Source organism: Scomber japonicus, chromosome 6 (genome assembly GCF_027409825.1).
Source record: "Scomber japonicus isolate fScoJap1 chromosome 6, fScoJap1.pri, whole genome shotgun sequence".
NCBI lineage: Eukaryota > Metazoa > Chordata > Actinopteri > Scombriformes > Scombridae > Scomber > Scomber japonicus.
In genome coordinates this window covers 29,356,669-29,369,081 of record NC_070583.1, presented here as the reverse complement: position 1 = coordinate 29,369,081, position 12,413 = coordinate 29,356,669, and the positions used below count along the sequence as shown (strand labels likewise).

General features: G+C 39.3%; 1 protein-coding gene across 2 annotated transcripts; it reads right to left on the bottom strand.

Moving 5' to 3' along the window:
• Nucleotides 1-973: 973 nt before the first annotated feature.
• rilp (Rab interacting lysosomal protein) lies at nt 974-11,520 on the bottom strand. Of its 2 annotated transcripts, none has more exons than XM_053320651.1 (8): nt 10,967-11,520; nt 9,214-9,340; nt 5,585-5,706; nt 4,117-4,302; nt 3,598-3,767; nt 3,332-3,454; nt 3,100-3,198; nt 974-2,436 (listed from the first exon to the last, which is right to left on the bottom strand). In XM_053320651.1, the coding sequence occupies exons 1-8, from the start codon at nt 11,309-11,311 to the stop codon at nt 2,310-2,312; spliced, it is 1,299 nt and encodes a 432-aa protein (XP_053176626.1). In that variant the 5' UTR covers nt 11,312-11,520; the 3' UTR covers nt 974-2,309. The 2 variants fall into 2 exon arrangements, with proteins under 2 accessions (XP_053176626.1, XP_053176627.1); XM_053320652.1 differs by having other exon boundaries at nt 9,214-9,337.
• Nucleotides 11,521-12,413: the final 893 nt, after the last annotated feature.

The window sequence follows — 12,413 nt, the reverse complement described above, 5'->3', positions numbered from 1 at the left end:
CTCCACACCGGTCCGAAACCAAAACCTGGGACCCAGATCACCCTTCAATACAATCAAGTACAAGTCAAATAGGCTCCTGACTCCTCTCTTTTCTTTCTTTCCTCTCAACTTTCAGTCAGAGGGAGCACAATGAGAGTCAGTATCTCTCTTTCTGTCTGCCCTCCACCCTTCCCTCCTTCCCCTCCTCTCTCTCTCTCTCTCTCTCTCTCTCTCTCTCTCTCCTGTGAGTCGTCTTGTGGCTCCAATGCAGTCAGAGAGGTCGAAGCCCCCGAGTTTCCTCTTCCCATTTCCTGGGGAAGTCAGAGCCACTTCCGTCTATTCAGCCAGACACAGAGCATTTTAACGATGGTCGAACACTAACACACAAAACATTCGCCGCACACACTCACGGACAAAACACAGAACGCACACCCCCGATGTTTGACCCTTTCCCAGAATCTTCCAGGAGATGATGAAGAAACTCCTTATAAGCCATGAACGTTAGAACAAAGATGATCACATGATCACTTAGAGCTTCGTCATCTCATGGTGACCTGTTCCTGTTTTCACTGAAGATGCATTTCTGATTTGTTGGACCGATACTAATCATTATATACTGTCATTTTAGTCTCAGTGTTGACCATGGTGGCCTTATTATGGTTGTTTTGGTTTGGTAGTTACAATAACTGTGGTTTGTCCTTCTTTGCACTATCGTTTATGTCTTTGTTTGTTTGTTTTTGTTTGTTTATTTGTCTGTTTGTTTTTCTATATTGTTGAGAACATGTTTGTCTGTTGAATCTATGTCTGTCTATATGTTTGGACCCCCTCGAAAACGAGATGGTACATCTCAAAGGGTTTTATCCAAATAAATGAATTTTCAACTAAAAAATCAATTCAACAGTAGCAACACGTGCATCTAGTGTTGCATTTTTTCTCAAATCATAGAGAAAAAAATGACAAAGATTATTTGGATTTTCTTCAATACAAGTCTGTGTTTAAAGGATTTTATTGAATATCAGTGTTACAGAAAATCCACATGTTGTGTTTCTATCACACTTTCAGTAAAATCTACTCACATGGCATCTTAAATCTGTTTTCTCATCAAAAATGTTCATAAAACTTTCCATTAAAAACATGCTAACAAAAATATTTATGATTGCAAACATATCGTAGGAGATGTACTGATTGGAGGGTCACACATTGCCTCTCTTAACGAATACAATACCAGCCGTCTGAGTAGTGCTATGATCACACATGTAGGGGGAACAGAGGGGTCACTCAGAAAATGTGGAGACTTGATGATAGTTTGTCAGATAAACGTGGTGGGGATTTAAAAAAAAAAAACCCAACACACTTTCTCATTTCCACAAGGAAGCACATCACTTCCTTTTCAAGTAACCAACAGAAGCTGTGTGCCGACATAAACACACATGTATGGCACCACCATGAAATACACACCAGTTACTGATGACTGAAAATTAACAAATTATTATATTTTTAACAATACAAGCAGCGAGTTAAGGCTTATGGGGTTAAAATGCACTCACTGCTAAAATGGAAGAAATTCGTAATAATAATAATAATACGACTAAAAGTTTTTTTTTTCTCCTTGAGTATAAAAGTGCTTTAAATCATCAACAATACATGAGTAAAAACACAGCTTAGAAATCCCCAGACTGAGGTAAAAGTTTCATGATGTCTGTGTGGTAAAATGTTGATTGTTTTTTTTTTTTTAATAAAATAAAATAAACCTCTTGTGGAAAAAGATGTGTTTAATAGACACCGTTTCCACTTTACCAGAGTATTATAATATATCTGTAATATCTTTGGTTTTTTAAAACATTTGAGGATTTATATAAATATCTATAAGTAAAAACCCATTTCTCAAGAATTACATGGCTAACAATAAAACCTTCCCTATAATAGAGAGTAACATTATTGTTGTATTAATACTTGAGTCGGACCAGTTTGGGTTTGTACCAAGTATTCCTCTTAATACTGCTGCTCTATGCTGTAGTTGAAGACTGTTCATATTTGCTGTTTCTTTGAAAAGATAAAGAGACTAAGCCAGAAGAGGAAATGAAAGGAATTATGTCAGATACAAGTCAGTTTGATTCAACATTCAAACGTTCACCCTTTCTCTTTCTTTACAGTGCTTATGTGTGGTGATGTTGGGAAATTTCAATAGTCCGTGTAACTTTTTCCTGAGCTACAACAGATTTTTCTGTCATGAGCTGAGGGAGAAGGTGCAACTACAGGAAGAAGAGTCTTTTTTTTCAGATCACAAATAGTAGAATCTCACAGCGAGCGCTCTCAGGTCGATCCCGGGCTCAGGAGGACGGCCGCTGATCCCGCTCATCATTGGCCTCCGAGTCACCGAGGATTTCCCAGCTGGAGATGGAGGTGGTCATGTGGGTGGGGCTCCGGCTGTTGCCCGACCGCGTCAGGAAACCAAAGCTGCAGCAGACAGAGGAGTAAAGAGGAGGTCAGATCTGCTGTGAGGGATTACAGCTAAATATATCCCGAGACTGATGGGGATCTCAGGACAGCGACAGTGTCAGCAGAGAGTGACAGCACCATGATCTGATTCACAGATCTGTGATGATTCAGGCCATTTAGCTTTTCATTTCTCTTGCTTTGCATTTGATGAGAGGTGAAATCTATTTTCAGATAATCTTGTGTATTATTCATTTTTCTGTCTGAATCACATCATTTGCAGAAAGGTCAAAAAGACACAGTTACAGTTTACTTTGGTGTGTACTGTGCAACCATGATATACACTGTTTGTTTTAAACCTTTATCCCCTAATATAAAACCCATAATAATATTCTCTTACTTAATGAAAGTAAAGTCACAATGACAAAGACTCCTTAGCCTAAACATTACTGGGTCTGCAGATCTTATCTCCTGGGACTTTCCATCCTCCACTTCCTATTTTTCATTTATTCACTGCAAAGCAATGACTGCAGAAGCTAAATTGCCAAAACCACCACCAGCAAAAATCTTCAGTGACAGATCAGAGAGACTCAGGGTTATCATCTGTGGTTTTTTGCAGACTAGCATTGATGTTTTATAGTGCTGACGTCTGAGCGGTGCAGCACAGGTGGAAGTTGTACTCACAGATTTCGAATGCGCGATTCAGCCGGTTTGTCAGAACCATCTACTTCCGTACCGTCTACTTCTGTTTGCCCATACAAAGAGCTCTTGTCTTCCTCGTCACTGGAGATGGAAAAAAAACACCATCAAAGTGTGAAAACACAGTGAGTCTGTGTGTAACAACGACTGCCAAAAAAAACTGAACATATTTCTTTGGAAATGATCAATGTGTTGACTGTTTGTGTGTAAGTGAGACCTGCTGCAGTCATTCACAGGAATCCCAAGCATCTTTGCCTTGATGAGCGTTCTCCGTTTTTTGATGGCAGAGCGCACGGCTTCTAAAAGGAAACCTGGACACCTTTCCTCACTCAGGATCTCCCTGCAGAGACAACACAACACAAAGAGGCACCTGTCAGCTTCTCTTTCACTTTATTTAGGCTACTTTATCCTTTAAACTAACTAAAGTAGTACTAATTCATTTATTCTCAATTTACTTAAACTATCAACAAAAACATGACGCACCTCTGATAATAGCTGAGCTCCTCCTGCACCAGGAAGAGGTTGGTTTTGAGCTCATTCCTCTCAAAAATGATGTCGCGCACCTCCTTCTTGGTGAAGCACGGTATATCAGGATCCTTCTGATCAACTGCTGGTTTTTTCGTTGACTCCCGAGCTGCCTGACTTGGAGAGGACTGATGGGAGAACAGAGTCAAGAGAGTCATCACCCATTCAGCCAGACTAAAGGAAAAGACTTGAAACTATACGGCAACAAAACAACAGCCAAGTGTTAGTAGACTCTGAGTTAAAACTATTTTCTTGTTCCGAACATTTTAGAATGAGTGAAGCAGCAGAGTTTACATAATTTCAATCGATGGAATAAAAAAATCCCTGTGCACATCTGGCTCATTGGCTCCACTCATTTCATAAACAGATGCTAAATTGTGATTCAACACGTTTATATATGTGACAAGCAGACTGTGATGTACTTCTTTGTATATGACATAAAAGCAACATAAATAGAGAGTAATAATCTCTGCATACTGGGCTGTTGCTGTTGGTTTTGTCCAGCTGTGCTTGGAGGTTTTCTATTTCTTTGGTCTTCTCTTTGAGGTCAGCCTCCATGTCGGCCTTTCTCTCCACGGTGCTCTTCAGCTGGGCCTGCATCACATTTTGCTTGTGTCGCAGCTCCGCGTTCATCTTCATGAAGCGGTCCAACTGCTCCTGAAGCTACACAGACAAAGATACACAATGAATCATGAATTGTGAGTAGATTTATTAAAGTGAAGTTAAAGGTTAAACAGACAATCCCCATATTTCCCATTTCCCAACCAAGTTCCGGTCAATAAAACAAATCTGTATCTGTATTTATTATATGGCTGACAGTAAGAGCGACAGAGAAATGAGGTGAAATGACCTGTGGAGATTCAAACCAAAAGGCGAGATAGAGAGATAGACAATGAGAATGAAACAACCCAATGTCAAAACAAGTGTAGCATTCATTTTAAGGATGAAAACAATTCCTGACATCCATTTGAGCAAACAGATAAACTAGTTTATTTGGCAATGAGCTAACTGGGAGCAAAGAGCAGAGCATTACCAAATACACACCCAGTTATGGCTGGTATTCAAATCATGTGGTATATTATACGTACACACACAGACACGTGCAAACCTGGTGCAAACATAAGAACAAATACACACACACACACACACACACACACACAAACACAGAGTAGTTCCCCAGACTTGTCTAAAATCTTAGCTTAATCCTCAACCAGTAACTACGTGGATAATCTCTGCACTTTTCTCTCTTTCTCTGATAGCTGACACACACTTCCTGTCCTCCATTGTGTTTACCAGTGTGGTTTACATGCTGTAACTTCTCTTCTGATGCTGGATGTGATGTATGTAATTATGTGTGTATGTTACAAGGCTCAACATGTACAAATATTACAAAACTTGCTAACACTGCAATAATAAACATCATTGTGTGTGTGTGTGAGGAAAGTCAGGAAACTAACCTTTGGAGCTACGGCCATAAATATCATTCCTGTTATCATCATGTGTGTCATCAAGTACTTCAGCACTTTACTGTAAAGCTGCTCTTTTTATGGCTTAATGTTTTAAAAAGGTGTTAAATGTGTCTTTTGTTTTCAAGTATGTGTCTGTTTTTAAATGTGAACATCTGGAGACTGGAATTTCACTCCCATGTATACTGACTGAGTGTGTATTATGGAAGAGGCTATAAACTTCAGATTCAGATTCTGTTGATGGGCGTCAAGCACAGCAGCAAAGATAACAGATTTGTATCTACTGAGCTGCTCTCCAGTCCAGAAACCTTCACCCTGGTTCTCTCACTAGCTGAGTTTAATAGTCACACCCAACTATTTCACATAAATGCATGTGAGGGCTGCTGTGCTGTGCTGCATACCACTCCGCCTTATAAGGAATGTATTATTGTGTTTGAGCAGCTTTGTCATTCACACTGTGTGGCTTTGTTTCTCCTTACCGCCTCCACCTCTTTGGAGATGGTGGTTATCTCCTGGACTTTGGCTCTCAGCTCATCTCTCTGCTTGTCCACCACTTCCTTCAGCTTCAGCATCACCTCTCGCTCCTGCCGCTGGACTCGGTCTACACACATACACACACACACACACACACACACACACAAATGGTAAGATAAAGAAATAGTCCAAAAACACACGTCCTCTTTGTGAATCCTTTCTGAGAGTGAAGCTCTTAATAAACTAAGGTATGGGATAAGCAGTATTATATAACATTTATGTCATTATTATTATTAGGGATAATTATTTGTCTATAAAATTTGAAAAATAACTGTAAAGTTTATGTGTCCAGATGTCTTGTTTTGTCCGAACAACAGTTTAAAACTCAAAAATATTCAGTTAACCTTTGTGTCGTCCTCCCGGGTCAAATTGACCCCGTCTGTTTTGACTGTTCCTTCTTTCCTTCCTTCCTGCCTTATGTCCTTCCTCCCTCCCTTCCTCCCTCCATCCCTCCATCACTGTTTCCTCACTTCCTTCCTCCATCCCCTTTTTTCCTTCCTTCTTTCCTCCCTCCTTTCCTTCCTTCTTCCTCCCTCCTTTCCTTCCTTCCTCCCTCCTTTCCTTCCTCTCTCCTTCCCTTCCTTCCTTCCTTCCTTCCTCCTCTCCTACCTCCCTTCCTTCTTTCCTTCCCTTTCCTTTCCTCCCTTCCTCCCTCCCTACTTTCCTTCCTTCTTCCTCCCTCTTTCTTTATACTCTTTCTTTATATTTTTGCCCAAACTATTTTTTGATTACCAGAAGCACAATTCCAATAGTTACCAATTCATTTTCTGTCCATTGACTAATTGATGAATTAGCAAATCATTGGAGCTTTAATTATTATGCTACATTATATATAGTTCACTGATGGCTAATAAAGGCACTTTACTGATTTGTAGCATTGCATAATCGATCATGCAGTAAAGCACAAGACAAATGCCGAAAATGGAATAATGACAGTACATGATATAAATACTCAAAAGAGTTGCTATTCCAACTATTCCAACTATGTACATGGCAAAAGATAAGATTCGCAACTTCAGAGAAAATGAAACTACATAGACAGTTGTCCGAGAGTGAATACTTAAAACTTGATCAAGACTGTGTCTTCTTAAAGAAAACTGAGGAAATCTACACGAAAATCTATTTTACACGGTTTTACACACTTAAAGGGTCAGTTCACTCAAATCACAAAAAATATATTATCTAGCCACACAGATAGTTTCAGTTTAATGTCCTTTTTTAAAATCTTATTTCAGACAATAGAAATAAAATAGAATAATAAACCTCCATCATTGGTACTGTGTGACATTAAGATCCTCTATGTACATTTGTACTATCTCACACTATAATCAAGATACTCATCACAGTCCATATTATCCTCGTACTCATTATAGATCATATTATCAAAGAGCTCAATACAAAAAAACCAAGGGGAAAAAAATAAAGTAAGACAAATCCCTGCCCTGGGTTGTTCCATTTCATATACATCACATATTTTTATATCCATAAGTACCAAAGTTTTGAGATGTGAATCCTTTAAACATACACCACCACCCCAGCATGAAGAGGTGAACAGAATTTTGTTTGTGACATTCACAGGATTGAATTCAGAGCCAACAATTTGTGCAACATGCTGGTTAATTTGAATTATCCGCATGCCTTACACAGGAGGTAAAAGTAGAAGTAGTTCACAGTGAGGTCTGTGGATTATCACAAATATCTAGAACAAGACATTGTTTAGTTGGGACATTCTTCCTGAGTTTTTCACGTGTATTTTTTTGAATGCAAACATAACACATTTAACTTTCTAATCACTTCTATTGTTCTGAGGTACAGGGGAAAATCTCTGGCTTGTATATTTCAGATAAGCTATCATATCTATTGCATTGTTAAATACCATTCATGACTGCTTAGTATGAACTGAAACTTTAGACTTAAAATAAAATAGTGCTTTTACCTCTTTAGTTACAACATTTGGACTATTTATGATTAGCCCATTGTTGGACTGCCAGACTGCTTCGTACATACTGACACTACATGTTTATGGTTTAATTTGTTAACAACAGGGGAAATAAATCAATGACCAAAAAGACTAGTTAAATCTGCCAATATATATATATTACATGTTCATATTCATTTAACGTTTGCTGGTAAATAGCAGACTATTTACAGTCAAGCCCGAAATTATTCATACCCCTTTTGGACATGCCACTTTTTGTTCAAATGTAAATTAAAGCTGACTGAAATATTTTTTTTACCACAATGATGCCTTTTGTACATCGTCTTTTTATCTTCTTGGAGACGCCTGTGTCACTTCCGGTCAAAAAACAACTTGCTGGTTGAATAAAAGTAAGTTTAAGTCAAAATTTGCCAGGGGTATGAATAATTTCGGGCTTGACTGTAGATTATAGAGTGTTTGAATGTTATGGGCAGCACAGTACACAGTGGGTGGTAAAGGGTTAAACCATATACTGTAGTCCCTAAAAACTTACAACAGCATATTTTAACTTCACTGCAACCAAAGAAGTCATGGGAGCCTGTTGTAGCAGTCATATTCATCACATGATAAAATGGTTGTACACTCACCTAAAACATGACCTCAAAATATTAAGGCAGGATGTTTTCCTTTAAGTACATGAAAACAGGAGACAGCAAAGCGACCCCACCCTGTGGCTCATATTACTGGGGGATGATGTCTACATGCTGGGAGTCTTCAGTAAATACATGAATTATTATGTAACCTGTGGAAATACTGTCATTTTTTTAAAGTCCTCTCCTAACAGTGAAGACAAATGCTGCTTCACCTCTATAAATAATTACACTGTAAACACTTAAACAACCAGTTTGACTCCTTTCAGCCTCATGTTAACACTAGCCTGCAGGTATGACAGCAACCCAGCTGCTTTGAATCTGTGCTGTAATTGGCAGAGATGCTGTTTTACAGTTAATGTGTTTTGCATACGTTTGCATTCATGAAGAGGACCGGTCAGATTAAATCTACGACTGTTTGGACGATCCCTGCTGTTTATAGTACTTCTGAAAATGATTAATATCAAGTATGCTCATTTATTTTGTGATTTTTGCATTTATTCATTTTATGTGATCTTAAAACTATTATTATAACCAGCATTACGAATCAAGAGCCATCTTAAAATCTTGCAAGGCACAAATATTTCAACTTTTTTTCAACTTTTGCCTTTGTTGGATAGAGGACAGTGAAGTAGCAGACACAAGGGAAGAGAGAGATAGGTACAACATGCAACCAAGTTCACTTGCTGGAATCTAATCAGTGATATTGTGCACAGTAACCATTCAGCTATCAGGGCACGCCAATATTTTCAGTTGTGAATGTCCACTCAGCACAGATGGAAAAGATTACCCAGGATTCCCTGAGGCTTTATGAAAGGTTCATGTAGCAACAGTAACATCTCTGCTGTGGTGAGATTGACACATTCATGTGAGGACAATAAACTATTTGTAATGTAGAACAGTGAACGCCTCCTGTCTGAGCTGGTTTGGGCAGAATTTTACTGGACACAATCCAGATTTTAAAAACTTGCAACATGTTTAACATTTGCCTTGAACTGAGACATACCTTCATGTGCATGGCTGCCCTTCAGTCGGCTCTGCAGCTCCTCCCGGTCTTCCTGGAGGTGCTGTACCTGGACCTGCAGCTCCTCACACTTCCTCCTCCACTGCTGCTCCTTCTGCTGCAGCTCCTGCTTTACAGAACAGAAGCCAAGACCTCAGAAACACGAAGTATACTAAACTTTCAGATTAAACAAGTTGTGATGTAACCGTGCTGTTAAAATCCCCTCTAGGAACTTGCATTCAGCAAAACAGGTTGGGTCTGTCAATTTGATAAGTTACTACAGATGTTTTGTTGAAATGGTTCCAGTACATCTCAACATCAAATTCTGATCCTAGGACCACTCCTCTCCATGTACTCTCTTAGCAATGATTATAACAACACTGATGGGTCTGCTGCACTGTTTCCAACAGTGGGTGTTGGTGCCATGAGTATAGGAAAGTGGTGCTGTGAGATTTATCATATCATTGTTCACCTATTATGTGTTTTAATAATGTTTCACTACTTGCCAAGCTATAATAATATTGCCATGGGCCATTCTGCATTATGAATATTTTTACTTTTTAGGTTGCATCTTGCTTTGAGAAACTGTGATTGACATTTTTCACCATCTCCTTTGACGAATCGATAAATCGTGAGAAAAATAATATGTACCGGTAATCAAAATAACAGTTAGCTACAGTACAGAGTATTTTTACATGATGGTATTCTTCCTCTTACTTAAGTTCACTAAAATTCCTAAAAGCGTTGTTTCTTTAGTATTTTTCCCACCATAAGTATATATTGTTTATTAGATATAAACAATATATACAAACAAATCTATTTTTCAAAAATATGGTTCGTTTTCATTGCCTTTTTGTTTTTAATGTCCTTAATTGTGGTGCCATATTGATTTAGTTCTTGAGCAAAGTGTCCAAAAGTTTGGCTTGGAGTCAGTCTTCTTATGTATATGGAATTTTCCCAGCAACAAAATAATCTGTGTCTTTCTCTTCATTTTCATAGTGTAAATGACATAGTGTTTCTTCCTCTATACCACATCTTTTCCCCACCACTGTAGCAACGTCACGCTGCACCAAAGCCGCGTTATTTATATTTCCCACCCGCATCCGACGAAGACCCGCCCTACTCTGCCACTGATTGGTTCCGACCACTCCTCATGCCTAAATCCAACCAATCTAAACAACGGAGGTAACGAGTTCTAGCCAATCAGAGGCAGAGTAGGGCGGGTCTTCGCGGAATCTGGAAAAATAAGCTAAAACGACTGTGCAGCTTTAGACATGGCTTTCCCCCAAACATTAATAAGGTAAAACCATAAACACAGTTAAAACAGTACACGTTAAATCTGAACTAACAGCACTGACAGTCAATTAAATAAAACATACATTAAAAAAACGAGTTTGGCTTCATAACAATAGCGCTTAAAACAGACAATGTCACGGTTGCCTTGACGACACCGACTGAGCAGCATGGCTGTTTTTTCAGGTTAGCAGTATAACAGCAGAAAACATTCATGTGTGACTTTACTAACGACTCAGGCCATCAAATCCGAGTAAAGTAAGTAATTTCAGTTCCATGTGGCCTGAATACATCCACACAGGTGTCTCTTTCTTCCATGTTTTCGCCACATTTGTAAGGCCTTGTCTGTCACAACACGCCACATATGTCAGTCACGACCTCACAGTAACTGAGTTGTAATCGTTGTTACAGCGTTATAACAATGTTTATACGGAGGATTAAAAGCTACCATAATGTTTCTCACCCGTGTTTCATGTTTATCATTGCTTTCCTCTCCTCCTTCTTTCCTTTCTCGTTTCTTCTGCTGCTGCAGTTGTATCGTCTCAAAAGTCTTCAGCAACTCTTCCTCCCGCTGTTTGTGTGCGTGGTTCCTCGACGCAAAGCTCTCCAGCAGCTCCAACACTTTCACAATTTTAGGCACCAGACCCACGACGCTATCCTTGCCGTAGCCGTCGATGAGCTTCTCCACCTCGGTGCCTATCAGTTTGGCAATTTCGTACACATTGTCCACGGTCAAAGCCGAGAAAGTCCTCTCAAAACAATCCTCCAATGCGGGTTTGTCGTCCGAGTGAGATGCAGGTTCCTCCATGTCTGAATAAATCCAGCAGCAGCAGCAGCAGCTCACTTCACATGCTCTTTATCAACAATATCGAAAGCGACAGTGGCTCGTCAGCGCCACATTGTCAGACAACCGTGAAACGAGTTTATGAAAGTGAAAACACTGCTGTACTGTTTAATTTGCACCCACGCTGCAGTGAAGACACGCCTGAATCCGCCTTGCTGCTCCTCTTCTGACAATATCACGTCATGCAAATTAATCAGTACTCAGCTAACAAATAACAAATGCAAGGACATCGAGTACTCCTATAAATCCACTGTATTACAAGGCTCTGGCAGCTCTCTCGCAGTCTACCTCGCTGCAGGATCCTCCTACTTTTCTGACCAATGTAATACGAGTACAAACACTCAGCTACATGCAGAAACTCGCCTGCCAGGTCGAGCATACTGATGCATGCAGCAGAGCGTGAACATTTAATTTCCTGTGAGTCTGCACCCAGAAATGCTGACCTGTGATACTCTACTAAATGTCAACCGCATAGCTTAACTAATCTTCAAAATTGCTCATGTTTGAGGCAGAAAACTATAAGAACAGGATAGTAGTATAACTTCAGTATGCCAGAGTAAAACAGGGCAGTAACTGAAACTCAACCAAGCTATCTCTCAGCTGAGGGTGTTGACCTATGGCCTCTGAAAAGGGAAGCCAGCCAAAGAAAAAAAATTCCCCTGTGCAGTAAAACTTCACACAAATGCTTCACTCTTGTCTGGTTACACAAGTTAAAATGACAGCAGAAAAAAAAAAAAACACCTAACACATCACAAATGTTTATAAAAAAAAAAGGTGATCTTTATTTAAACCCAGGCTTCAATGTCACAGGATGTACATTACAATGTAAAGTACATCAACTAACAGGGTATTTACTGGCAAGGAAATACAACTTTCAATTTCATTACTCAAAAAAAAACAAAAGAGGGAAATTAAGTCATTTTTACCCTTTTTAACAATGTTACTCATCAAATATTACAGCAAAGTATTGTGTACTGAAAACTACACACAAATGCACATATGCTCAAAAACAAACCCGATGCCACATAAAAGTACAGACTGCTTGTTCATACAGACGGTGTATTGA